The sequence below is a fragment of the Eucyclogobius newberryi genome, unplaced genomic scaffold (assembly GCF_026437365.1).
Source record: "Eucyclogobius newberryi isolate DKJ021-1_F unplaced genomic scaffold, fEucNew1.0.hap1 SCAF_20, whole genome shotgun sequence".
In the NCBI taxonomy this organism is placed as follows: Eukaryota; Metazoa; Chordata; class Actinopteri; order Gobiiformes; family Gobiidae; genus Eucyclogobius; species Eucyclogobius newberryi.
In genome coordinates, this window is record NW_027315835.1 from 7,166,616 (window position 1) to 7,193,450 (window position 26,835).

General features: G+C 45.7%; 3 protein-coding genes and 1 pseudogene across 3 annotated transcripts in view; 3 read left to right on the top strand and 1 right to left on the bottom strand.

The window, feature by feature from the left end:
- Window positions 1-26,835, top strand: part of lhpp (phospholysine phosphohistidine inorganic pyrophosphate phosphatase) — a 420,402-nt gene that overhangs the window by 261,652 nt on the left and 131,915 nt on the right. The gene's annotated exons all lie outside the window — the stretch shown is intronic.
- On the top strand, window positions 73-1,882 carry LOC140369472 (E3 ubiquitin-protein ligase TRIM21-like). Its single transcript, XM_072456817.1, has one exon. The coding sequence runs from the start codon at window positions 227-229 to the stop codon at window positions 1,880-1,882; it is 1,656 nt and encodes a 551-aa protein (XP_072312918.1). The 5' UTR covers window positions 73-226.
- Window positions 16,106-18,408, top strand: LOC140369319 (E3 ubiquitin-protein ligase TRIM21-like; annotated as a pseudogene).
- Window positions 19,098-25,963, bottom strand: LOC140369473 (5-hydroxytryptamine receptor 3A-like). Its single transcript, XM_072456818.1, has 10 exons — window positions 25,882-25,963; window positions 25,597-25,766; window positions 24,910-24,954; window positions 24,047-24,156; window positions 23,537-23,706; window positions 22,878-23,029; window positions 21,668-21,878; window positions 20,872-21,054; window positions 20,327-20,452; window positions 19,098-19,861 (listed from the first exon to the last, which is right to left on the bottom strand). The coding sequence occupies exons 1-10, from the start codon at window positions 25,961-25,963 to the stop codon at window positions 19,614-19,616; spliced, it is 1,497 nt and encodes a 498-aa protein (XP_072312919.1). The 3' UTR covers window positions 19,098-19,613.

A 26,835-nucleotide genomic window follows, 5' to 3' on the forward strand; every position in this document is an offset into this window, starting at 1 on the left:
TCTGCTTCTTCTGTTGTTGTGACGCTTCCACCAATCAGAATGAAGTATTGTTTTAACGTCCAGAGGCTTTCGGTCAGAACCTTCTCAGACTGATTCATGTGAAGAACTCAGTTCAGAGACAAAGGTCAGTCTGTGTGAGCAGGTTTCACTTTTCCTCCTGGTGTTTGACTTTTCTGATGGAAAAGACTGATTTTAGAGTAACTGATGTTGACCTTGTGTTTCAGAGATGTCCTCCACAAGTGAAAGGAGCTCTGAGGAGACGTTCCTGTGCTCCATCTGTCTGGAGGTGTTCTCTGAGCCAGTGTCCACTCCATGTGGACACAACTTCTGCAAACGCTGCATCAGTGAGGCCTGGGCCCCTGAGGGCCCCTGCACATGTCCTCTGTGTAAGAGGAGCTATGACAGAAGACCTGAGATCAGCGTCAACACACTGCTGCGAGAGCTGCTTTCAGAGGTTAAACTGGACAGGAACAAGAGCAGATCTATGGATAACATGCCCGTCTTTAGTGAGGTCCAGTGTGACGTCTGCTCTGAGCCCAAGCTGAAGGCCCTGAAGTCCTGCCTGGTCTGTCTGTCCTCGTTCTGTGAGACCCACCTCCAGCCTCATCTCACAGTCTCTGGACTGAAAAGACACCAGCTGATGGAGCCTGTGGAGAACCTGGAAGACAGGATGTGTCCCACACACCAGCGCCACCTGGAGCTCTTCTGTGGCACTGACCAGAGCTGCGTCTGTTCCCTGTGTGGCCTTCAAAAGCACAAGAACCATGAGCTGTTGTCTCTGGAGGAGGCGTGTGAGCGCAGGAGGTCCTCTCTGCTGCACACTCAGGCTCAGAGCCAGCACATGGTGGAGCAGAGGAGGCTGAAGGTCCAGGAGATCCAGCGCTGTGTGGAGCTCAGTGACACAGAGGTCAACAGAGAGAGGGCTGTGGGGCTGCAGGCCTTCACTGATCTCATGCAGTCTGTTCAGAGGCGTCAGGACCGGTTCTTAGAGGAGCTGCAGGAGAAGCAGGGCCGGAGCCACAAACGAGCCCAGGAGCTGGTGCAGCAGCTGGAACAGGAGATCTGTGAGCTGGAGAAGAGCAGCACTGAGGCGGAGCGGCTCTCACACTCTCAAGACCCACTCCACTTTCTACAGAGCTGCCCTGCACTCAAGCCCCCTGGTGGGCTGAAGGAGTGGAGCAGCGTGAGCTTTGAGCCGGAGTGTGAGGGCAGTGCAGCCCGGGCTCTGTCTGAGCTGGAGAAACATCTCTCTGAAGACTTTAACAAAGTGTTTTCAAGATTCAAACTATTGAGAGTGCAGCAGTTTGTGGTGGACGTCACTCTGGATACAGACACTGCTCATCCTGATCTCGTTCTGTCTGAAGATCTCAAACAGGTTCATCACACTGATGTGAAGAAGAAGCTCCCAGATTCTCCTCTGAGGTTTGATTATCTTCCTTCTGTACTGGGAAAGCAGAGTTTCTCCTCAGAAAGGTTTTACTTTGCGGTTCAGGTCAAAGGGAAAACAGCCTGGGCTTTAGGAGTGGCCCAAGAGTCCATCAACAGGAAGGGAGTGATCACTCAGAGTCCTGAAAATGGATTCTGGTGCATCTGGTTGAGAAACAAAGATGAGTACTTGGCTCGTACAGTGCCTCCTGTCCCTCTGCCTCTGCAGCGAGCTCCTCAGAAGGTCGGGGTGTTTGTGGACTATGGTGAGGGTCTGGTCTCCTTTTATGATGCAGATTCTGCAGATCTTCTCTTCTCCTTCAGCGGCTGCTGCTTCAGGGAGAAACTGTTTCCATTCTTCAGTCCCTTTCCCAATTACAGAGGTTCAAACTCTGCTCCTCTGGTCCTCACTCACCTAAGAACAAGAATAAAAGTTCAGAACTTCAGTCAAATGTAACTGTGGATACTTTTAACTCAATTTTGAATCCTGTTCATGGTGACCTCCTGTGAGAGGGTTTTGGGTTCAAGTCTCAGCTGTGATCTTTGATCTTGACTTAGTTGAAGTTTGAAAAGCCCAGATGAGAGTTGAAGGAGACAGAATATTCCAGTTGAAGAAGATGATGAGGTGTATTTGAACTCACGCTTCCAACGACACGGACGACTTGACTCTGGGCCTCATGATGGACTGTTGAGTGAAGATGATCTGAACAAACACACAAATGTGTTTGAATCATCTCATCGTAACAAATCAAAGCATTCAAATGTTTCTAATGGAGATCTGAACTCACAATCCTCTGGTAGAAGTCTGGAGTCGTGGCCTGGAGGACGACACACACTTTTGTCTTTAAATGTTTCCTTCTGTTTCATTCCGCTTTAAGTCCTTGTTGTGTTTAAGTGTTTAAGAATGTCTGTTCAATTGATCATGAGTTGATCAGATGTTTGGTGAAGAATCAAATATTTACATTTGAAAAATAAATGGAATTTACACAAGTTTAATGGAAACTTTCCCTGTTTAAAGTTAATCCTGGTTTAGTCCTGGTTTAGACCTGGTTTAGACCTGGTTTGATCCTGGTTTAGACCTGGTTTAGTCCTGGTTTAGACCTGGTTTAGTCCTGGTTTAGTCCTGGTTTAGTCCTGGTTTAATCCTGGTTTAGTCCTGGTTCAGTCCTGGTTTAGTCCTGGTTTAGTCCTGGTTTAGACCTGCTTTAGACCTGGTTTAGTCCTGGTTTAGATCTGGTTTAGTCCTGGTTAAGTCCTGGTTTGGACCTGTTTTAGACCTGGTTTAGACCTGGTTTAGTCCTGGATTAGATCTGGTTTAGTCCTAGTTTAGTCCTGGTTTAGTCCTGGTTTAGTCCTGGTATAGAGCTGGTTTAGTCTTGGATTAGACTCTATTTAGACCTTGTTTGGTCCTGGTTTAGTCCTGGTTTAGTTCTGGTTTAGTCCTGGTTTAGACTCTATTTAGACCTGGTTTGGTCCTGGTTTGGTCGTGGCCTCTCCTTGAACCGACACCTTAACGTGCTGGAGGGGTTTGAGCGCCCGAATGATCCCGGGAGCTATGTTGTCGGGGGCTTCATGCCCCTGGTAGGGTCTCCCAAGGCAAACAGGTCCTAGGTGATGGGTCAGACAAAGATCGGTTCAGAAGCCTCTTATGATGACAACAAAAACAAGGCCGTTTACGCCTGGAGCCAGGCCTGGGATGGGTGCTCGATGGCGAGCGCCTGGTGGCCGGGTCTTACCCCACGGGGCCTGGCCGGACACAGCCCGAAGGAGCGACGTGGGGCCGCCCTCCCGTGGGCCCACCACCCGCAGGATGATCCATAAGGGGCCGGTGCAGAGAGATCTGGGCGGCAGTCGACGGCAGGGGCCTCGCCGACCAGCTCTCCAGACACAGAGATTAACTCTTGGGACATGGAATGTCACCTCGCTGGGGGGGAAAGAGCCTGAGCTTGTGCGGGAGGTTGAGCGATACCGACTAGATATAGTCGGCCTCACCTCCACGCACAGTTTAGGCTCTGGAACCCATCTCCTCGAGAGGGGCTGGACGCTCCACTTCTCTGGTGTTGCCCGCGGGGAGAGGCGGCGAGCTGGTGTGGGCTTGCTTATAGCCCCTCAGCTCAGCAGCCATGTGTTGGAGTTCACCCCAGTGAACGAGAGGGTCGCGTCTCTCCGCCTTCGGGTGGGGGACAGGTCTCTCACTGTTGTGGCGGCAGTGCAGAGTACCCGGCCTTCTTGGAGTCTTTGGGAGGAGTACTGGACAGTGCACCGACCGGGGACTCCATTGTTCTACTGGGGGACTTCAATGCCCACGTGGGCAATGACAGTGACACCTGGGCCACGTGGGCAATGACAGTGACACCTGGGCCACGTGGGCAATGACAGTGACACCTGGGGAGGGGTGATCGGGAAGAACGGCTTCCCCGATCTGAACCCGAATGGTGTTCAGTTATTGGACTTCTGTGCTAGCCACGGATTGTCCATAACGAACACCATGTTCAAGCACAAGGGTATTCATCAGTGCACGTGGCACCAGGACACCCTAGGCCGGAGGTCAATGATTGACTTTGTTGTCGTGTCATCTGACCTCCGACCGCGTGTCTTGGACACTCGGGTGAAGAGAGGGGCAGAGTTGTCAACCGATCACCACCTGGTGGTGAGTTGGATCCGCTGGCGGAGGAGGAAGCCGGACAGACTTGGCAGACCCAAGCACATTGTGAGGGTCTGTTGGGAACGTCTTGTGGAGCCCTTTGTCTGTAGGGTATTCAACTCGCACCTCCGGGAGAGCTTCTCCCATGTCCCGGGGGAGGTTGGGGACATTGAGTCCGAGTGGACCATGTTCTCCGCCTCCATTGTTGATGCGGCTGCTCGGAGCTGTGGTCGCAAGATCTCCGGTGCCTGTCGTGGCGGCAACCCCCGAACCCGGTGGACACCGGAAGTAAGGGATGCCGGCAGACTGAAGAAGGAGGCCTATCAGGCCATTCTGGCTTGTGGGTCTCCGGAGGTAATCGACAGGTATCGGCAGGCCAAGCGAGCCGCGGCTCGTGCTGTCGCAGAGGCAAAAACACGGGCCTGGGAGGAGTTCGGGGTGGCCATGGAAGAGGACTATCGGTCGGCACCAAAGAAATTCTGGCAAACCGTCCGGCACCTCAACTCAGGAGGGGGAAGCAGTGCCTCACCAACACTGTTTACAGTGCGGGTGGAGGCCGGCTGACCTTGACTGGGGATGTCGTCGGACGGTGGAAGGAATACTTTGAGGATCCCTCAGTCCCTCAGTCACGTCTTCAAGACGGAAGTAGAGACCAGGGACTCAGAGGCTGGCTCATCCATCACCCAAGCTGAAGTCACTGAGGTTGTTCGCAAACTCCTCGTGGCAGGGTTCCGGGGGTGGATGAGATCCGCCCTGAGTACCTAAAGTATCTGGATGTTGTAGGACTGTCTTGGTTGACACGTCTCTGCAACATCGTGTGGCGGTCGGGGACCGTGCCTCTGGACTGGCAGACCGGGGTGGTGGTCCCTCTGTTCAAGAAGGGGGACCGGAGGGTGTGTTCCAACTACAGAGGGATCACACTCCTCAGCCTCCCGGGTAAGGGCTATTCCAAGGTACTGGAGAGGAGAATTCGACTGATAGTCGAACCTCGGATTCAGGAGGAGCAGAGTGGTTTTCGTCCCGGTCGTGGAACACTGGACCAGCTCTATACTCTCCATCGGGTGCTCGAGGGTTCATGGGAGTTTGCCCAACCAGTCCACATGTGCTTTGTGGATCTGGAGAAGGCTTTCGACCGTGTCCCTCGGGGTGTCCTTTGGGGGGTGCTCCGGGAGTACGGGGTCCGGGGCCGTTTGCTCAGGGCTGTCCGGTCCCTGTATGACCGGAGCAGGAGCTGTGTTCGCATTGCCGGCAGTAAGTCAGACCTGTTCCCAGTGCATGTTGGACTCCGCCAGGGCTGCCCTTTGTCACCGGTTCTGTTTATAATTTTTATGGACAGAATTTCTAGGCGCAGTCAGGGGTCGGAGGATGTCCGGTTTGGGGACCACAGGATTCCATCTCTGCTGTTTGCAGACGATGTTGTCCTGATGGCTCCATCAAACCCGGACCTGCAACATGCACTGGGACGGTTTGCAGCCGAGTGTGAAGCGGCTGGGATGAGGATCAGCACTCTCCAAATCCGAGGCCATGGTTCTCGACCGGAAAAAGGTGGCTTGCCCTCTTCAGGTGGGTGGGGTATCCTTGCCCCAAGTGGAGGAGTTCAAGTATCTCGGGGTCTTGTTCACGAGTGAGGGAAGGATGGAGCGTGAGATTGACAGTTGGATCAGTGCAGCTGCATCGGACCGTTGTGGTGAAGAGGGAGCTGAGCCGAAAGGCAAAGCTCTCGATTTACCGGTCGGTCTACGTTCCTACCCTCACCTATGGTCATGAGCTTTGGGTAGTAACCGAAAGAATAAGATCACGGATACAAGCGGTCGAAATGAGTTTCCTCCGCCGTGTGGCTGGGCGCTCCCTTAGAGATAGGGTGAGGAGCTCGGCCACACGGGGGGAGCTCGGAGTAGAGCCGCTGCTCCTCCACGTCGAGGGGAGCCAGCTGAGGTGGCTCGGGCATCTTTTCCGGATGCCTCCTGGGCGCCTCCCTCGGGAGGTGTTTCAGGCATGTCCCACCGGGAAGAGGCCCCGGGGAAGACCCAGGACACGCTGGAGAGACTATATCTCTCGGCTGGCCTGGGAACTTCTCGGGATCCCCCCGGAGGAGTTGGAGGAAATGTCTGGGGAGAAGAAAGTATGGGAGTCCCTGCTCAGACTTCTGCCCCCGCGACCCGGCCCCGGATAAGCGGCAGAAAATGGATGGATGGATGGATTGGTCCTGGTTTAGTCCCTGTTTGGACCTGGTTCAGACCTGGTTTAGACCTGGTTTAGACCTGGTTTAGTCCTGGTTTGGACCTGGTTTAGTCCTGGTTTAGACCTGGTTAAGTCCTGGTTTAGACCTGGTTTAGACCTGGTTTAGTCCTGGTTTGGACCTGGTTTAGTCCTGGTTTAGACCTGGTTTAGTTCTGGTTTAGACCTGGTTTAGTCCTGGTTTGGACCTAGTTTAGTTCTGGTTTAGACCTGGTTTAGACCTGGTTTGGTCCTGGTTTAGTCCTGGTTTAGTCCTGGTTTAGACCTGGTTTAGTCCTGGTTTAGTCCTGGTTTAGACCTGGTTTGGTCCTGGGTTAGACCTGGTTCAGTCCTGGTTTAGTCCTGGTTCAGACCTGGTTTAGTCCTGATTTAGTCCTGGTTTAGTCCAGGTTTAGACCTGGTAAAGTTCTGGTTTAGTCCTGGTTTACACCTGGTTAGGTTCTGGTTTAGTCCTTGTTTAGTCCGGGTTTAGTCCTGATTTAGTCCTAGTTTAGAACTGGTTTAGACCTGGTTTAGACTCTATTTGGACCTGGGTTTTTTCTGGTTTAGTCCTGGTTTAGTCCTGGTTTAGACCTGGTTTAGACCTGGTTCAGTCCTGGTTTAGTCCTGATTCAGTCCTGGTTTAATAATAATAATAATAATAACTTTTATTTATATAGCGCTTTTCAGTGACCCAAAGACGCTGAACATAATAAAAAAGGGGGGGGGGGGGTATTTACAGACAGGGGGGACAACACGTACAGAACACATTAATATACAGATAAAATGAACAAGACAGAAGAAGTAGAGAGAAAAAGATGGGGATGTAACAGGGGGTAGAAGTGTAGGCAATGGGGTAGAGGAGGCTAGGGGTAGGGGAGGTCATAGGCTTGGGTGAAGAGGTATGTTTTTAGGCGGGATTTGAATGTTGTGAGTGAGGGAGAGTGGCGGACAGGTTGGGGGAGGGAGTTCCAGAGTCGGGGTGCTGTTCGGGAGAATGCTCTGTCGCCAAAAGTTTTGAGTCGGGATGTTGGTGCAGTCAGGGTGAGAGAGGAGGAGGATCGGAGAGCTCGGGTGGGGCGGTGGGGGATGAGGAGGTCAGACAGGTAGGGGGGGGCAAGGTGGTGAAGAGCTTTGAAGGTGAGGAGGAGTATTTTAAAGTTTATGCGCTGCTTGATGGGGAGCCAGTGGAGAGAGCGGAGAACGGGAGTGATGTGATCACGGGACCGGGTGTGGGTGAGGAGGCGGGCAGCGGAGTTTTGGACCATTTGGAGTCTATGGAGGGAATGGGAGGAGATGCCAGTGAGGAGGGAGTTGCAGTAGTCAAGGCGGGAGGAGATGAAGGCATGGATGAGGGATTCAGCAGCGGGGAGGGTGAGGCAGTGTCGGATTTTGGCGATGCGGCGGAGGTGGAAGTAGTGGTTTAGTCCCGGTTTAGTCCTGGTTTAGACCTGGTTAAGTTCTGGTTTAGTCCTGGTTTAATCCTGGTTTAGTCCTGGTTTAGACTTGGCTTAGTCCTGGTTTAGACCTAGTTTAGTCCTGGTTTAGACCTGGTTTAGTCCTCGTTTAGACACATTATTTGAAGTCGTATTGTCACTTACTGCAATAATCCCTTTTTGATGACTATAGTTACTTTTATGGCCCGACAATAGACAACAAAGTGTGACTGTATTTTTATGTTTTTAGGGAGGTTTTTGGATGATGGACCCCACTCCTCCTATACTTCTATATAATTCTGTATGCTTATATATACTTATATATGCTTATATATACTTCTATATACTTCTATATAATCTATATTCTATATACTTCTATATACTTCTACATACTTCTATATACTTCTATATACTTCTATATGCTTATATATACACTTCTATATACTTACATATACTCCTATATACTCTGAACTTTAAAGTTACATAGTGCACCTTTAATTTCATACAATATTTTGAAATAATAAAAAAGACATTTTCTTGTTCAAACGTTTTTATTTCACGTTTACGATGAAGATCACATGCAGTGCTTGAGTCTGGCAGCAGAGGGCGGTGTTTTACAGGAAAATGAGCTCGTTATGGATTCATATTGTTGCATTAAATAATAAACGCTTTAAAAAATGTTTTTGAACATGTGTCGTGGTTCTGGTTCTGAGCGTCTTAAAGGGTCTCGACCTCAGGACTTAAAAAGAGACACATTTAAAAAACAATGGTCAAAATGGGACAAATATTCAGATCTTAATATGCTCTAATTCCTCTATTTTATGTTTTTATTTCTATATGTTTTTCTGATGCCACTCCCTTATTTTCTACTTTTACTCCTTTACTTGTTCTCTCTGGTCCAGCTCGTTCTTTGTGTTTGTCTGTTGTTGTTGTGTTGTTGTTGTTGTTGTTGTTCTAATAAAGAATAAAAGAACAAAAACAAAGGCTCTTCACTTCACTCTTCATGACTGAACTTAAAACACATTCACATGATTCATACACCTTCCCCTAGCGACAGCGGCTGGTGTGACGCCGCTTAAATAAGGCTAAAAGCAATAGCTGCTGGAATCAAAGTCGAGCAGAAGATCTATCGCGGTGAAGACGGAACTGGAGCGACGAGAACGAGTCCGGCGACGGCGCGTTTACTCGGCGTTAGTCTTCCCTTTGCCACTCGATGAAGACGTAAACCAGGAAGGTGGTGACCACGCCCACGTAGACCACGAAGAAGACCTTGTTGACCCTCTTGGCGAGCCGCGTCCATTCTCCCGGCTCCTCGTGGCGTCTGCTCAGGTGAAGCAGAGAGTGCTCCACACGCTTCAGCTCGTCCAGGATCTTCTTCAGGGCGACGCTCTCCTCCGACACTTTGTGTCCTGAAAGGCCGGAGTCATGGAAACGAGAGGAGGTTATAAAGAGCGGTTCGGACTGTGTGTCATCATTTCCTCCACAAACAACACAACATCCTGTCTTGTTCTGCGCACAAACAGCACAGCTTGTGGTTTAGATCTGCACAATCGTCTTCAGTTTATATTTCAGTCTTTCTGTAATGTTTCCTGGAAGCATTTCCTATTCAAACACAATCTTATTCAAACACAAATGGCAAATCTACCGTATTTTCTGGATTATAAGTCGCACCAGCCAAAAAATAGAAAAAAAACATATATAAGTTGCACTGGAGTATAAGTCGCATTTTAGAGGGAAATGTATTTGCTAAACTCCAAGACCAAGAACAGAAATTGAATCCTGAAATGCAGTTTAAAATAATAACAGATTAGAGAACACTGTGAATAGGTGTACATATGCTAACGCTAACACCTTCAGCTACATGAGGCACAGACAGAACTGTGGTAAGTGTCTGGTAAGTTAACGTAACTGTAGGGTATTATACTAGTACAAGTACTGTAAGGTTATGAATGTCCACCCACTTGTGAAGGAGGCGGGGCATTCAGGTTGATATTGATTCAAGAATTGTTCAAGAATTCAAACATGACACACTGCATAAGTGTGAGTAAGTTGAATCGTATTTTTAAGAGTAGAATGGGGCACCAGCCGGATAATCGGCAATTTTAACAACTCTATAATCAGATATCTAGATTAATTCATTAATTAGAAATGAATTTGCTCGTTGATCTAAAGGTTTGAGAACGTAATCGTGACATTGACCCCTTTTCTGGAAATGAAGGAACATTCAATTTCCTTCTTTTGAAGGAAATGTGGGTTATGAAGATTTAATGACCAAATAATTAAACAGATAAATATCCATCCATCCATTTTCTACCGCTTGTTCCCTTTCGGGGTCACGGGTGACTGGACCCTATCCCAGTGACTTTGGGCCTTAGGCGGGGTACACCCTGGACAGTGGCCAACTTGTCGCAGGGCTGACAGACATAGACATAGACACACAGATAACCATTCATGTTCACTTCACTCTCACATTCATTCACTAGGGTCAATTTTGAGTCATGCATGTCTTTGGACGGTGGGAGGAGCCGGAGAACCCGGAGAGAACCCACGGTAACACAGGGAGAACATGCAGACTCCACCCAGAGAGATCATGTGATGTTGGTCTGGTCCGGGAATCGAACTCATGATCTCCTTCTTGGGAGGTAAGAGCGCTAACCGCCTTTGCCACCGTGCACCCGAACAGATAAATATGAATTATGAATATGCAAATGAGTCAATAACAGATGGAAAACACTAGACATGATGGTTCTAGATCTATCTAGATGTGTGCTAGAGTTAATTCTAAGATGAAATTCAGCCTGTGAAGTGCAGTCATACGAACGGAACCAGAAGCTGTGATCCTGAGGAGACGGGCCTGCGTGGGGTCCAAGGGCCTGCGTGGGGTCCAAGGGCCTGCGTTGGGTCCAAGGGCCTGAAAACTATGAAAAAAGGTGCCACTTATAGTCCGGAAAATACGGTAATCTTTTTCTAATCTATAATTGCCAAAGGATGTCGAGCTCTTGTTGCCATACGATCAGATCATGTGACATTGGGCAGGTCAGGTCAGAATCCCCCTTAAATCGCAATCACAATTTTCAAATAAAAAATAGAAAATTAAATGGTTTTAAAATGTATTTCAAAGTAAAAGAGAGGCTTCAAATTGGTGCAGTTTAAACTGAAAAAACAAACAGTCCAAACCACAGGCTTTTACAATAGGACCACTGTTGGTGGATAAACGTCTCCTCTCTAACTTTCACCTCTGTTCGGAGCCCATGCTCACGTCTTACATTGAGTTGAGTGGAGTTTTGGAGAAAATGCATCTCTTCTGTCACACCAGAAGATATTTCTGCGTCGTAAATGAGCTGTGACCGAGGGCTGGAAACAGAACAAGTTTAAACGTTCAGAGTTCAGAGGTCACAGAAAAGTCCATGATCCTCATGTGAGCTTTCAACAGAGTGAGAGTGATTCGCCCATCTTTTCCCTCCTGTTTATCATTTGAACGATCCTGTGGACACCACTTCTTTTGATGTTCCTTGTCACATTCATCCGCACTTACACTCAGAGGGTGATTTGTTGTCTGTCATTTACAGTACATTCTCTTCTTCTTCACTCTTACTCTAATGTCCTGTATTGGGGAAAAAGTCTTGTCCTAAATCATCCTCTGACTTGTCTCCCTTAAACAGCAACTGTCTAATTTCTTCAGGTTTCCCTTAATGGCCGTTATCACTAAATTATTACACAAGATCTAATTTATACAAAATGGCGGTGAAAATAGCCAAAGAAGTGAGCAAAGATATCACGAGAGCTTTATATCTCCTGAGCATGTCTGCCCAATTCCAATAGTAACTGTTATAGGTCAAATGTTACTTTACCGGACCTATACAGGCCGTCGGAGTATTTGTTAATGTACTTATTACAGATAACTCAGGAGCCGTTGCTTTTTACAGTGGCTTTGGTGAATCTAGATTGCTCTCTCCGCTGTCAGTAGAACTCGGTAAGGTTCTTCCCACCGCTGGCTGGACCAGCTCTTTTCTCTATCACTCGGATGAATATTCAGTCACCCGGTTTGACATCTTGTCTGTCCTGCATAGAAGAATTGCTCGGTACAGAATTAGTTAATTTCACATGATTTTCTTCAAATAAGTAAGTAAGTAAGTAAGTACATTTTATTTGTATAGCACTTTTCACAGACAGAAGTCAAAAAGTGCGTCACAAACACAGAATAAAACAATAAAAACACAAAAAACTTACAGTGAGCAATAAATATACAACAATATACAGTCAGATCAGTCCCTAAAGCAAATGCAATTAAAATGCTTGACTAAATAATAAGGTTTTAAGCTGACCCTTAAAAGCAACAACAGAGTCCAGTGACCGTAGGGTGAGCGGAAAATCGTTCCAGAGTCTGGGGGCAACAGCCTGGAAGGATCTGTCTCCTCTGGTCCCAAAACGAGTGGCACCAACAGCATTTTCTGATCCAAAGACCTTAGTGAGCGAGAGGGAGTGTACGGTGTGATCAGATCGCTGATGTACAATGGGACCTAACCATTTATTCAATTTTCAATTCAATTTATTTTTGTAACGCCCAAAATCACAACAACAGTTGCCTCTGAGGGCGACAGTGCAAAATTGAGAGGTGTAGGTTTTGTTTTCAATAAACATTAACCAATCTCACAGAACGCTTCCAGTTGGTGGTTTTCTACTGTCCTTCTTCTCTCAGTGGGAGGAACAAGCAGTGTTCACACACAGAGCGGCGTCGGTAGGCGGGCTTAGGGAAGTGACATCATTGAGACGTCTCTCTCAGAATTTGAATGACTCAGTCCTGGTCTCTGGTAGAGAAGCATCTAGCCCAGAGCCCAGATAAAGAGTCATAAATCAGCGAGGGTCTGTGGCCTGTTCAAGTCACAGAAGAGAGAGGAAAGGGACACTTAGTATTTTCTAATTCCTGGATAATCGCAGACAAATTAAAATACTTTCGGTATTAATACTATAATATTGGACAACTTGCAGCTATTAAGTATTCACCTTACGGCCTTTTAAACGTTCTATTTAGCTTAGAAAAATAATGTATGCATATGCAATACATTCGACTAGTAAAAAATAAAGAAAAATGTGGCACCTTTTTCTGTATCACAGCAATCGCACAAAAAGGAAGCGAGTTTTGAAGACGGCTCAGCAAATCATGGACTTTTGGTATTATTTCCATCACAACATATTTTGTTTGCTTAGATCCATAACTCAACATTAGTGATACACTGCATGAGTGTGGGTATGTTTATTAGAGTTTATTAGAGTTATGTGGGACACCATCCTGTATTAGGCATTTAACAATTCTATAATAAAATATCTAAATTAATTAATGTATTAAAATCTAATTTTGCTTGTTAATCTGAAGGTTTGTGAGAACATAATCATGACATCGACCCCTTTTCTGGAAATGAATGAATACTTTACCAAATGAGCGTATTTCACAAACGGGGCGCATTTTATCGTACAGCGTGGTAGGAATGATCATGTGATCATAGGGGTTTATTTGTTAGTGTTTTGTTATTTACTTGCAGTAGAGCTGCCCATTCAGCGAAGGAATGGTGGAGTAATGTTCTGATTTATCTGGGGTATATTTTTTACGTATTAACTTGGGCAGAATTGTGTTGATTTTATAACATTAATTTTGGTTGGGTAATGTATGCCTGTGGGAGGGGCATAAGAGTATTTAAGCAGGGCTGTTTTAGTTGCCAAATGAGATGGAGTGTGGATGCAGAGCTAGCAGCACCTGGGCAGTAAACAGAAACCCGAGAACCTAAAATTCCGGATGTCAAAGTGCAAATATGTTTGTCCTATTTTTTTTTGCACTTTGTATATAGAACGAGGGTTTGTTTATTCTTCTTCACTTTTTTGCACTAAATAAATCATGAAAAACTGGATTTTTGACTCGGCCATAGCATTTTTTAAATGAGCCCACAAAAATCACTAAGTACAGACAAAATGTATGATTCTTGTCAACAAAGCAGTTGAATTTAACCTGTTCACATCCACCCGCCCTCGCGCGGGCGATTACCATATTTCAAAAGTTCTATAACATCATCACTTTTCTTTTCGTTGTCAATACCAGCACGTTATACATCATTTTAAAGATAATTTTCTCAACAAAACAAATATGTCATTGATTTACATTGAATAATATGCCCCAAGAAGCAATTTCCAATAATTTGTCATAAAGTCTCAACTTTTCATCAAAATGTCTTACCTGTTTTGCGAATTATGACGGCCTCATCCACGTTCACTCCTTCAGTAAGTGGACTCGTTCCATCCGTAATAATCCACAGAAAAACAATATCCACTTGTATTTTTCCTGAAGTAATCCAATTTTGAGATATTGTCAAGTAAACAAAGTTTTCTTCTGTGAAAATATTCATGACCAACACTCGAGTTATAAGATGATGTTTGGCATCGATCTTTTCTTCCGACTGTTAGCTACAGAATGAGACCATCCATGAATTCTGTCCACGTTTTTTTACAGTCTCCGGGGGAAAAAATGAGCCGCTTCCGACGCATGCGGTCTTCTTGTTTACATCCAGATTGCACGTGCTTAAGATGACGTAGAACACTTTGATTGACATATTATTCTAGCCAATGAGCCAAGCTTTCAAACGGTGGGTGGGATTTAGGGCTTCCTCACACTGAATCGTCGAGCCAGATTTCTCGGCAGGAGGCGACTAGATTTTACGAATCACGTTTTCTGATTTTGTTAGCCTTTTGGACGCGCATTTTGTTAGAAAATAAAATAAAAACATTATTAATTTTCTTTTTTCACCTCTATATGGGAAATTCATGGGTAAACTCAAATTTACACATTTTCACATACATTGTTTTTAGCAGTTATAATAGGTATTAGTGGCCTACAAAACATCAAATGTTTTATTATCATAGAGGAGCTAAAATTGTAATAAAACAGTTTGGCACAGTTGGCACATATTTGGATCACTTGTTCCGAATAGACTTTTTGATACAAAAAGGTCAACAGCACCAAAATGCCTGTTCCCAGAGATCTGAAACTTTACACAGTTGTTGTCATGATAAACATCATGTACAGTGAACAGCATAAGCACACAATGAAGTATGTCATGCTCAGGACCATTACAAATTGACAATATTCAGGCGAGACTAAAAAAAGGATGTATTTTGAATGTTTGGGCTTCTGTAGTGTAAGTTCTGAAGCCCTGACAGTGTGTCATCTGCACATCTGCAGAAACTAGAAGGCCTAAGCTTTCTAATGATAGCACACTAACATGTGGAACGTAAGATCCTCGTTCAATAAGCAATGCCATTTGGGTTCAACCATTGTGCATGGGGCGAAATAGGCGTAACAGCTTAATGAATAGAAATGAATGTTTTGTGATTTTGACGCATCTGTTTCCTGTTGTGAAGCACTTTGAATTGTGCTCTACAAAATAATTTGCCAATGTCAAGATCTGCAGCATGACTCACAGATAAACCTGTCTCACCTGTACCTCACCCCTCTGCCTCTGTGACTCCTCCCTCTGCCTCCCTGACTCCTCCCTCTGCTCTCACAGACTGAAGCAGGAAACAGTGTGCGTTTGCTCAAAGGCACCTCAGCAGCTTCAAACCCTCAACAATCTGCTCCAGCACAGGTCAGTGTTACTAGGCCCACTACTATTACTGCTATTACTACTGCTACTACAACTACTACTACTATTGGTGGTGTAGTTTGGTACTTGGTCCTGCTCCAGGTCCATTTCTCTTCTGCTTCACACACTTACACTGTGATTCTCACTCTTATTCTTATTTAATACCACTAAAGAGAAAACTTCTGCTGCTGCTGTCAATCCTGCACTTTATGTCACCACTTCGTTCATTCAACTCAACATCAGTTTGTCAAATATCAAAATAAACTGCAAGAAATGTCATTTCTGTGGAAGTGAAAGTCAAACTTAAAGTCCTTCATTTTGTCTTTGTTCTTTTTCTCTTCAAATGTGGATCTGGAACAGTTTTTACTCCTGAAAGTTCAAAAGTTTATTAGAATTTAATGTCCAACTGTGAAACTGGAGCAGAATGTAAAGATGATTTAAATCAATAAATATACTTAAGATTCTATTCCAATGACCAAGAGTCAACGGCTTGTTTTAAATATATTTGTACAAATGTATTATTCTATTAGGAAAATATAACTTGTCTGGTCTGGTTCAGTTTTCTTAATCACCTCCTGGAACCTTTCAAAATGAAAGCTCTTTCTCTGACCTTGTCAGGAAGATGAAGTGTGTGATTTTTGTGACTTCACAAACTCTTGAGAGTTCAGCAGGTTTCACTTTTCCTCCTGGTGTTTGACTTTTCTGGTGGAAAAGACTGATTTTAGAGTCACTGATGTTGACCTTGTGTTTCAGAGATGTCCTCCACAAGTGAAAGGAGCTCTGAGGAGACTTTCCAGTGTTCCATCTGTCTGGAGGTGTTCTCTGAGCCAGTGTCCACTGCATGCGGACACAACTTCTGCAAACGCTGCATCTGTGAGGCCTGGGCCCCTGAGGGGCCCTGCACATGTCCTCTGTGTAACAAGAGCTATGACAGAAGACCTGAACTCAGCGTCAACTGTTTACTCTTGGAGATGGTCTCTCAGTTTAAACTAGAGGCTGAAAAGTCAAAATCAAAGCGTTCAAAACCTGGAGATGTGTCATGTGACGTCTGCTCTGAGCCCAAGCTGAAGGCCCTGAAGTCTTGCCTGGTCTGTCTGTCCTCGTTCTGTGAGACCCACCTCCAGCCTCATCTCACAGTCTCTGGGCTGAAAAGACACCAGCTGATGGAGCCTGTGGAGAACCTGGAAGACAGGATGTGTCCCACACACCAGCGCCCCCTGGAGCTCTTCTGTGAAATTGATGAGAAAATCGTGTGCGTCACGTGCTCCGTTCTAGAGCACAAGAACCATGAGCTGTTGTCTCTGGAGGAGGCGTGTGAGAGCAGGAGGTCCTCTCTGCTGCACACTCAGGCTCAGAGCCAGCACATGGTGGAGCAGAGGAGGCTGAAGGTCCAGGAGATCCAGCGCTGTGTGGAGCTCAGTGACACAGAGGTCCACAGAGAGAGGGCTGTGGGGCTGCAGGCCTTCACTGATCTCATGCAGTCTGTTCAGAGGCGTCAGGACCGGTTCTTAGAGGAGCTGCAGGAGAAGCAGAGCCGGAGCCACAAACGAGCCCAGGAGCTGGTGCAGCAGCTGGAACAGGAGATCTGTGAGCTGGAGAAGAGCAGCACTGAGGCGGAGCGGCTCTCACGCTCTCAAGACCCCCTCCACTTTCTACAGAGCTGCCCTGCACTCACGCCCCCTGCTGGACTGAAGGAGTGGAGCAGCGTGAGCTTTGAGCCGGAGTGTGAGGGCAGTGCAGCCCGGGCTCTGTCTGAGCTGAAGAAACATCTCTCTGAAGACTTTAACAAACTGCATTCAAGATTAGAACTACTGAGAGTGCAGCAGTTTGTGGTGGACGTCACTCTGGATCTAGACACCGCAGCTCCATGGCTCGTTCTGTCGGATGATCTCAAACAGGTTCATGTTGGTGATGTGAAGAAGGACCTCCCAGATTCTCCTCTGAGGTTTGATTCTTGTCCTTCTGTTCTGGGAAAGCAGAGTTTCTCCTCAGGCAGGTCTTACTTTGAGGTTCAGGTCAAAGGGAAAACTAAGTGGTCTTTAGGAGTGGCCCAAGAGTCCATCAACAGGAATGGAAAGATCACTCTAAGTCCTGAGGATGGATTCTGGTGCATCTGGTTGAAAAAAAAAAGATGAGTACATAGCTTGTACAGACCCTTCTGTCCCTCTGTATCTGCAGCGAGCTCCTCAGAAGGTCGGGGTGTTTGTGGACTATAGTGAGGGTCTGGTCTCCTTTTATGATGCAGATTCTGCAGATCTTCTCTTCTCCTTCAGCGGCTCCTGCTTCAGGGAGAAACTGTTTCCACATTTCAGTCCCTTTCCCAATTATGAAGGTTCAAACTCTGCTCCTCTGGTCCTCACTGCAGTGGAGACTTTCAGAGGTCAAAGTGACTAAGAACAAGAATAAAAGTTCTGAACTTCAGTCAAATGTAACTGTGGATACTATTTACTACATTTTGGACTGAAAGTACAAAGTTCTTCTCTTTATTGTTTCAGTTCTTTTGAAATGTCTGAAGCTTTATTTGAATCCTGTTCATGGTGACCTCCTGCGAGAGGGTTATGGGTTCAAGTCTCGGCTTCGATCATTGATCTTGACTTTAGTTGAAGTTTGAAAAGCCCAGATGAGAGTTGAAGGACACAGAATGTTCCAGTTGAAGAAGATGATGAGGTGTATTTGAACTCACGCTCCCAACGACACGGACGACTTGACTCTGGGCCTCATGATGGACTGTTGAGTGAAGATGATCTGAACAAACACACAAATGTGTTTGAATCATCTCATTGTAACAAATCAAAGCATTCAAATGTTTCTAATGGATATCTGAACTCACAATCCTCTGGTAGAAGTCTGGAGTCGTGGCCTGGAGGACGACACACACTTTTGTCTTCAAATGTTTCCTTCTGTTTCATTCAAGGCGCTTTAAGTCCTTGTTGTGTTGAAGTGTTTAAGAATATTTGTTCAATTGATCATGAGTTGATCAGATGTTTGGGGAAGAATCAAATATTTACATTTGAAAAATAAAAGTAATTTACACAAGTTTAATGGAAACTTTCCCTGTTTAAAGTCAGTCTTGGTTTAGTCCTGGTTTATACCTGGTTTAGTCCTTGTTTAGTCCTGGTTTAGTCCTGGTTTAGATCTGGTTTAGACCTGGTTTAGACCTTGGTTAGACCTGGTTTAGTCCTGGTTTGGACCTGGTTTAGTCCTACTTTAGACCTGCTTTAGACCTGGTTTAGTCCTGGTTTAAGCCTGCTTTAGTTCTGGTTTAGTCCTGGTTTGGACTGTTTGATTTGGTAAGAAAATGTTTTGCAACACATTATTTGAAGTCGTATTGTCACTTACTGCAATAATCCCTTTTTGATGACTATAGTTACTTTTATGGCCCGACAATAGACAACAAAGTGTGACTGTATTTTTATTTTTTTAGGGAGGTTTACTTCTATATACTTCTATATAATTCTATATACTTCTATATACTTCTACATACTTCTATATACTTCTATTTGCCTCTATATACTTCCAAATACTTCTGTGTGCCTCTATATACTTCTATATACGTATATACTTATATATACGTATATATAGTTATGTATACGTATATATAGTTATATATACTTTTATGTATTTCTATATACTTCTATATACTAAGTCTGCACACCCAAATACAGAACCAGGCTCCTCGAGCTGAACCGTAAAGTTACATAGTGCACCTTTAATTTCATACAATAATTTTTAAATAATAAAAAGACATTTTCTTGTTCAAACGTTTTTATTTCACGTTTACGATGAAGATCACATGCAGTGCTTGAGTCTGGCAGCAGGGGGCGGTGTTTTACAGGAAAATTAGCTCGTTATGGATTCATATTGTTGCATTAAATAATAAACGCTTTAAAAAAAGTTTCAGTGGAACATGATGTGATTTCACTGGAGAAACTGGGATTAAACTCAGAATATCACAAAATATGAAGTAAAAACACGTCTGATTCAAACACATTTACTATTTTTACTGCATTTGTTGATTTAATAGTAGATTATTGTCATTATTTTTTGTCATAAACAGTAGTGTTTGGATGGGATCTCAGTCGGGCTTTGAACACGTGTTGTGGTTCTGGTTCTGAGCGTCTTAAAGGGTCTCGACCTCAGGACTTAAAAAGAGACACATTTAAAAAACAATGGTCAAAATGGGACTAATATTCAGATTTTAATATGCTCTAATTCCTCTATTTTATGTTTTTATTTATATACGTTTTACTGATGCCACTGGCGTTAGTCTTCCCTTTGCCACTCGATGAAGACGTAAACCAGGAAGGTGGTGACCACGCCCACGTAGACCACGAAGAAGACCTTGTTGACCCTCTTGGCGAGCCGCGTCCATTCTCCCGGCTCCTCGTGGCGTCTGCTCAGGTGAAGCAGAGAGTGCTCCACACGCTTCAGCTCGTCCAGGATCTTCTCCAGGGCAACGCTCTCCTCCGACACTTTGCCTCGCGTGTCCTGAAAGGCCGGCGTCGTGGAAACGAGAGGAGGTTATAAAGAGCGGTTCGGACTGTGTGTCATCATTTCCTCCACAAACAACACAACATCCTGTCTTGTTCTGCGCACAAACAGCACAGCTTGTGGTTTAGATCTGCACAAATGTCTTGTCAGTTTATATTTCAGTCTTTCTGTCATGTTTCCTGGAAGCATTTCACATTCGAACACAATCTTATTCAAACACAAATGGCAAATCTAATCTTGTCGGAGAAATCGCAAAAGGATGTCGAGCTCTAGTTGCCATACGATCAGATCATGTGACATTGGGCTGGACAGGTCAGAATCCCTTTTCCCCCTTAAATTGATCAATCACAGTTTTCAAATTAAATGGTTTTAAAATGTATTTCAAATTGAAAGAGAGACTTCAAATCGATGCCGTTTAAACTGAAACAACAAACAGTCCAAACCACAGGCTTTTACAGCTGCTGGATAAACGTCTCCTCTCTAACCTTTCACCTCTGTTCGGAGCCCATGCTCTCGTCTTACATTGAGTTGAGAGGAGTTTTGGTGAAAATTCTCTTCTGTCCCACCTGAAGACATTTCTGCATCGTAATTGTGCCCGCTGTGACCGAGGCCTGGAAATAGAACAGGTTCAGAGTTCAGAGGTCACAGAAAAGTCCACTGCACTCGCCCGGCGCTGCTACGACACGGCCGCTGGAGCAGCGCCGTGCGAGTGTGAGTGATTCCTACTGTCCAGAAAAGACCTTCAAGCATTCGATACGTTCCTTTTGTCTTATGAGATTTATACATGTCGCACTTCTAAACATGAAGCATTTAAGTGGTTTTAAACGGTCTCACTGGTCCACACCATCAGACGCAGCTACTCATCGTTTGACCGAGCGCATGTCCGGCTGCTCGGTCTGCTCTAGTGTGAAAACTCCGATGAAAACGATTTGAATCTATAGGTGTGAATGCCCATGTGATCGGCCCTGAAGATCCCTCAACATTAGCCGGAGGTTCACGAGGATTGTGTGGAGTGCATGGAGTGCAGTACCTCGGTGGAAGATGTGACCGAACATGCCGTGATCTCTGGTGTCCTCAGTAACGCAGCCCATGGTCTCCTCCTCCTCCACTTTATGCTCGACTGGATGATCGTCCTTCTTCATCAGGTACATGACCAAGATCGTCTCCAGCAGACTCACCAGCATCATAGCGAAGATCCCGATGCAGTACATCGCTGTCGGAGCAGAGGACCTCATGTTATATTCACTCCAACAATCGTTCATTCTACGGACCTGATTCGCGATAGACCCGGACAACGGTAACTGGTTCTGAAAGTGTCGCAGAAGCCACGCTTTTCAAAGCACTTTGTAAAGAAAAATTGTCAAGAACAGGTTCTGTCTCAAACTAAATTAGATTAGAAGTAGATTCACCAAGTTGTTCTCAACCTGGGGGTTCGGGGGTCCTCAGATGATGGAGAAAATCAAAATTTTATGCGATAATCTTACAAATTTAAATCATAATCTAAACAAGGCCTTCAATTGTAGTTGTAAATGTAGACTATTATTTGTTGGGCTACCGAATTATTGCCTATGTTCAGAAAATCGAATTATTAGAATCTGAATCAGAATCAGAAAGGGTTCTAAACAAATGTTCTGCACAGGGACATTCTAGGGTTGATGTTTTCCACTTTTCAGAGACACATGCTACCAAAAAGGTCATAAGGGAAAATGGTCATAACTAGCAGCTCAGATTTGAACTGTCTAGACTCAATGCAGCAGGTTCTGGATGCCCAGGCTAGTGCTGCTTCTGCTTGATGTAGGGGATTTGAACCACAAACCCGTTTGTACCGATAAGTGGGATTTGGTCCGAGGAGGATGGCAAGATTTCGTTGAGGATGAGCTGAAGAACGGTGACGGCGAGCAGAACGGTGACTTTAAAGGTGAGCTTCTCTCCACCTCCGTGAGACACCAAGAACGAGGCCAGGTCCAGACACAGGAAGAACATCACCGGCAACAGGAAGTTCACGATGTAGAGCAGAGAGCGACGCTTCATGTTGACCTGAAGAGAAGACGTTCCATGCATCGGCGCTAATGTGGCTTTCATGGCAGAGTGTGTGTGTTAGCGTCCAAGCGTCACAAATGATGAAAATCCAGGTCTGTTTTGGCGACCGCTCAAGCACACAAGAAGAACAACAGAGCGAAGTTAGAAAGAATTACAACGTGTAGCGCTGTTTTGTGTAGATTGTTATCGTTAGCGATCTGTGCTGGCATGCTAACAGACTCCTAAAACATGTCTTAAATCTGGCCGAAATAGCTCAAAAAATATTGGCGACAAAGACATAGTTTTGATTCACCATTTGTGTTGAGAAAATTGAGCTGTAAGTTAGTTATGGACTCTTAAAGGCGCAATGGACGATTGTTCGGCGATTTGAGAACGCAGGCGGAAGTGCGCATGCGCACTCCCCCGTGTGGACTGATACAACACACACGTGCGTTTGTTTCTTAGCGCAACGGAGCGCATCGCATCTCTCGTCTCCTGTAGATTTCTGTCCACTTCTGCGTCAGCTCGAACTGTCTTTCTCCGTCTTCATTTTGCCCCGTACACTGAGGGAACTATATTATGATAGATGCATGCGCTTAGGCACGCGGAAACGTGGGGACGAACCGCACGAGTCTGCAGGAGAGCGATACGTGCGTTTTATTATTGATACGTGCCAGGACTAATCGGCAGTCCACACCACGAGGAAATAAGACTTAGATTTCTGCCCAAAAAATTGTCCATTCAACCTTTAAAATACCTTGAAATAAATGGGAGCTAATCGATAACGGTAGCAATCTACACCATGTTTTCTAACAACGTTTTGGTGTTGCTCACGATTGGTCGAGAGGTTGTCAGTCGCCAAAAACGCCCTGTTTTTCCCCTCAGTCGTGATGTTCGGAAGCTAATGCTAATTCCTCAATCAAAAATGCATTAGCGCTAACTCTGGGGCCGCGCTAATGGAACACAGCGGACCCCGGGAACGCACCGGAGCAGGGGGGGAAGTGTCCCGGTACGTACCGTGTAAACCACCATGTCCTGGTCCTCGTCCGTCGTGGTGTTGAGTATTTTAATGTTGATGAAGAGCCACTCGTATTGCGTCCTCATCACCTCTTTAGACTGCTCCGTGGCCTCCTTCGAGTTCTCACTGGCCACCAAGAGAATGTCTTTGACTGCATAAGAGACGATGCAGAGGAGGGGGTCAGAGGAGCAAAGGAGAAGGTCAGAGGGAGGAGAGGATGAAGAGGAGAGTGTCAGAGGGAGCAGAGGAGGCAGAGGAGGGGGGCAGAGGATGGGGAGGATGCAGAGGAGAGGGTCAGAGGGAGCAGTGGAGAAGGTCAGGGGAGCAGAGGAGAAGGTCAGAGGAGTAGAGGATGCAGAGGGGGGAAGAGGATGAAGAGGAGAGGGTCAGACAAGTAGACAATGACGAGGAGGGGGGCAGAGGATGAAGACAAGAAGAGGAGAAGGTCAGAGGAGCAGAAGATGCAGAGGAGAGGGGGAGTGGATGAAGACGAGAAGAGGAGAGGGTCAGAGGAGCAGAGGTGAAGGTCAGAGGAGAAGGTCAGAGGAGCAGAGGAGAAGGTCAGAGGAGAAGGTCAGAGCCGCAGAGGAGAAGGTCAGAGGAGCAGAGGAGATGGTCAGAGGAGCAGAGGAGACAGTCAGAGGGAGCAGAGGATGACCTGTGTGGATGACGGACTTGAAGGACAGGCTGCAGCTCTGAGTGTCGAAGGGAAAGCGGTGGACCTTCATCCTGCAGGTGCTGACCAACACCTGGTCGTTCTGGACCTCCACCTCTCCATTGGAGCGGATGAACAGGTGAGGGCTGGGCGGGGCTTTGTCCTTCTCCACCCTGTTGGCCAAACACTGTTCACACTCGTTCTAATCTCGGAGGGAGAACGGGCGGGGCGGGGGAGGTTCACCACGTTTTGAACGGAATGTCGAAAATCGAGATCCACCAACGTTGATCTTTCTGAAGCCATAAAAACCAGAGGAAACCAAAAGCCAAAACCTTAAGGTCTTTTTCATGCTTTGCGAACCGGACCTTGTAGGATCTCGTCGCGTTGCCTGGTGACAAACGGTCTGTGACACGGGTGTATAATGTAGTAAAAGTGTAGTTACGCCAAACGGTCTGTGACACGGGTGTATAGTATAGTTTGTAGTAAACATGTAGTTACTCCGTAGAGTCATACATCTCTTCAATGGTGATGTCGGGCTTCCACAGAACCTCGGTGGGAATGGACACTTTGTCGATGCCACAGAAGTCGTCTTTGTTCCACGAGATGAAGTCGTTCTGCCATTTCTGGATTTAAGCCAAGACATAATGAACGTGTCATTAAAAAACATAAACAAAACGTGATATTGAAGCGCCCCCTACGGGTCGGATGACTCATTGAACTAAAATGCGGTTAAGATAAACACATTTTGAATTGTGCTAAAAAATATATGTATGAATGTTCAAAAAATTTTATCTCAGAATAGCACATTTTTTAGGTTTATAATTTCACTTCCTGTTTGTAATTGATGACATCACAGTAGGAAATTACCCAGCAAACACCAGGCCAAAACTCATCTAATGTCACATTTAAAAAATTTGACAAATAAAAATATACGAGAGCGACTTTATTTTGTTGAATTAGTGTTTAGAGTCAAAAAAGGTGTTTCTTTAGAGTAAATTCTGCATAAACGTTGACTGGAACGAGTGTCCCTGGTGTGATGTCACTTCCTGTACGAGTGTCCCTGGTGTGATGTCACTTCCTGTACGAGTGTTCTGGTGTGATGTCACTTCCTGTCATTTTCCACCGATTTTTCAACATTTTCTCCACAAATACCTGCTCGATTGGGGTAAAACTATCATTTATATGTACGACGGATATAAATACACCAAACAAAAATCGTAAAAATGCGTCATACGTCACTTTAAAGGCCACAAATGACGCCAAACTAAAATTGAGATATTATGCCATGTTTTAATTTAGTTTCCTTCTCAAAAACATTCCTAAAGTTACACAGTGGAGCTTTAATATCAAGCATCTGAGTCTGAAATAGCGCTCACCATGACGGTCCAGACGTAAGGGATGAACTTCTGGTCTTTCTCCACCTGAAAAAACACATTGTGGTCCATTTGTTACAGAGCCCGAGATTAGCACGGCGCTAAAGACATGCTAAACGTGCTGGCTAAGCTGGCTCTGACACATCACAGTTGATTTCGTATCTGAAGCGAAAGACCAATGACCAGCTTCCAGTTTATAACTCGGAATACACAATTTCGCAGTACTCTCACCCTGGTGACAAGTGCCACCATTTTGCGAGGGGTCAACAACTCCGCAGTAACCGCTGACAGACACACACACGACCGATTGCTCACATATGTTTTCCGACAAACTAGTGATTGGATGCGTCTTCTAAGCAGAGATACCTATGTCCATTTGGATTTTGGAGTCCTCTTTTTGGTGCAAGTGATTATTTCACCCGAAGACGACGCAGGATTTCGGCACACTTTGTATTAAACTGACGAAGGCTCTGGCATGGTACGTGTCGGTCAGCGGTTACCACGGAGTTGTCGACCCCTCGCAAAATGGTGGCGCTCGTCACTAGGGCGAGAGTCCCGGAAGATGACGTCGCCGCGAAATCGTGCATTCCCAGTTCGAGCAGCGTTCCAGGGCAAAAGGAGGGAAAAAAAGCATTTTGAAACCCGCCAATATCCCCAACTAAACCGTTCTTTTCCGTTTTAATGACTGACCACATCCAGGATGGCGTAGAGGCTCAGCTCGATGGTGACCAGCGTGGGCTGCGTGTGGTTGTTCACGGGCCGCGTCATGTAGTAAAGCTCCCTGCTCGTCGTCAGGTTCAGGTGGTCCAGAACATCATGGAACCGGCAGGTCTTCTCCGACAATACGCCCCCTGCAGGACACAGTCAGTAGCACGTGTGTCAGAGCGGAACAGTCTGAACGTGATGGACCGTTAAACGCGCTCTCGTGTGGTCTTCTCTGACAGCACGCCCCCTGCAGGACACAGTCAGTAGCACGTGTCAGAGCAGAACAGTCGTGGACCGTGTAGCGTGATTGACCATTAAACGCTTTGGTCTTCTCAACGTGCACACGAGACATCGTTGGTTCTCAAACTGCAGTGCGAGCACGCAGATTCTTTTGTAGATAAATTGTCGGTTAAGTCCATTTAATCCACATTTCTGTCCTCTTTGTGTTAGTCCTGCTTTAGAACTTGCCTCGTCATCGTCTTGTCCTTTATTAGACCTGATTCAAGCCTCATTTAGACCTCGTATTATACTGTTTGATGTAGAAAGTTTGAGAACCACTTGGGTTAAACAACTCACTGTTAATGTCACCACTTTCTGTCCTAATATGAGGTTTTTGTTGAGCCAAAATAAATAAATACTTCAAAGATGACACCGTGAGGCAGTGATGCTAATGATCAGAAATATGACAAAAACAGCCAGATCAAAAAGTTATGTTCATTTTTTGGACAATAGATTAAACTAAAAAGGCTTCTAAAATTGCCACGATTATTTGTGTTTTTTTTACCATTATATTGTGACCTGAATAATCACATTCATCGATTAACCCGATAATCATCCCTGTTGTACACGCACGCGCTTAACAAAGTATTTTTGGGTAATTATATGTGTAATATTCTCAATGAAGCATCTCAGTGTACCTTTAAGTCACAATACAATATTTAGGCATAATGTTCTTTCTACTACACAATCCCATAGTGCACTTGGGATTGTGTTTACTCTCGGATCATTTTTAAAGATAGTTCTATCGTCTAAACTGCATCTTATTGTTTCTCTCTGTCCAAAAACACATCCAGGAAACAACAAGGTTTCATTTGTGGTCCGTTGTGATCATCTGTAGCTCGTGTCGTGTTCCGCGGTCGGAGAAAGCATTTAGGTCGGTTTAGAAAGCATCAACATGAGAGAGACAATCATGACTCTGCCCCATTAATAACACAAGTCCACAGA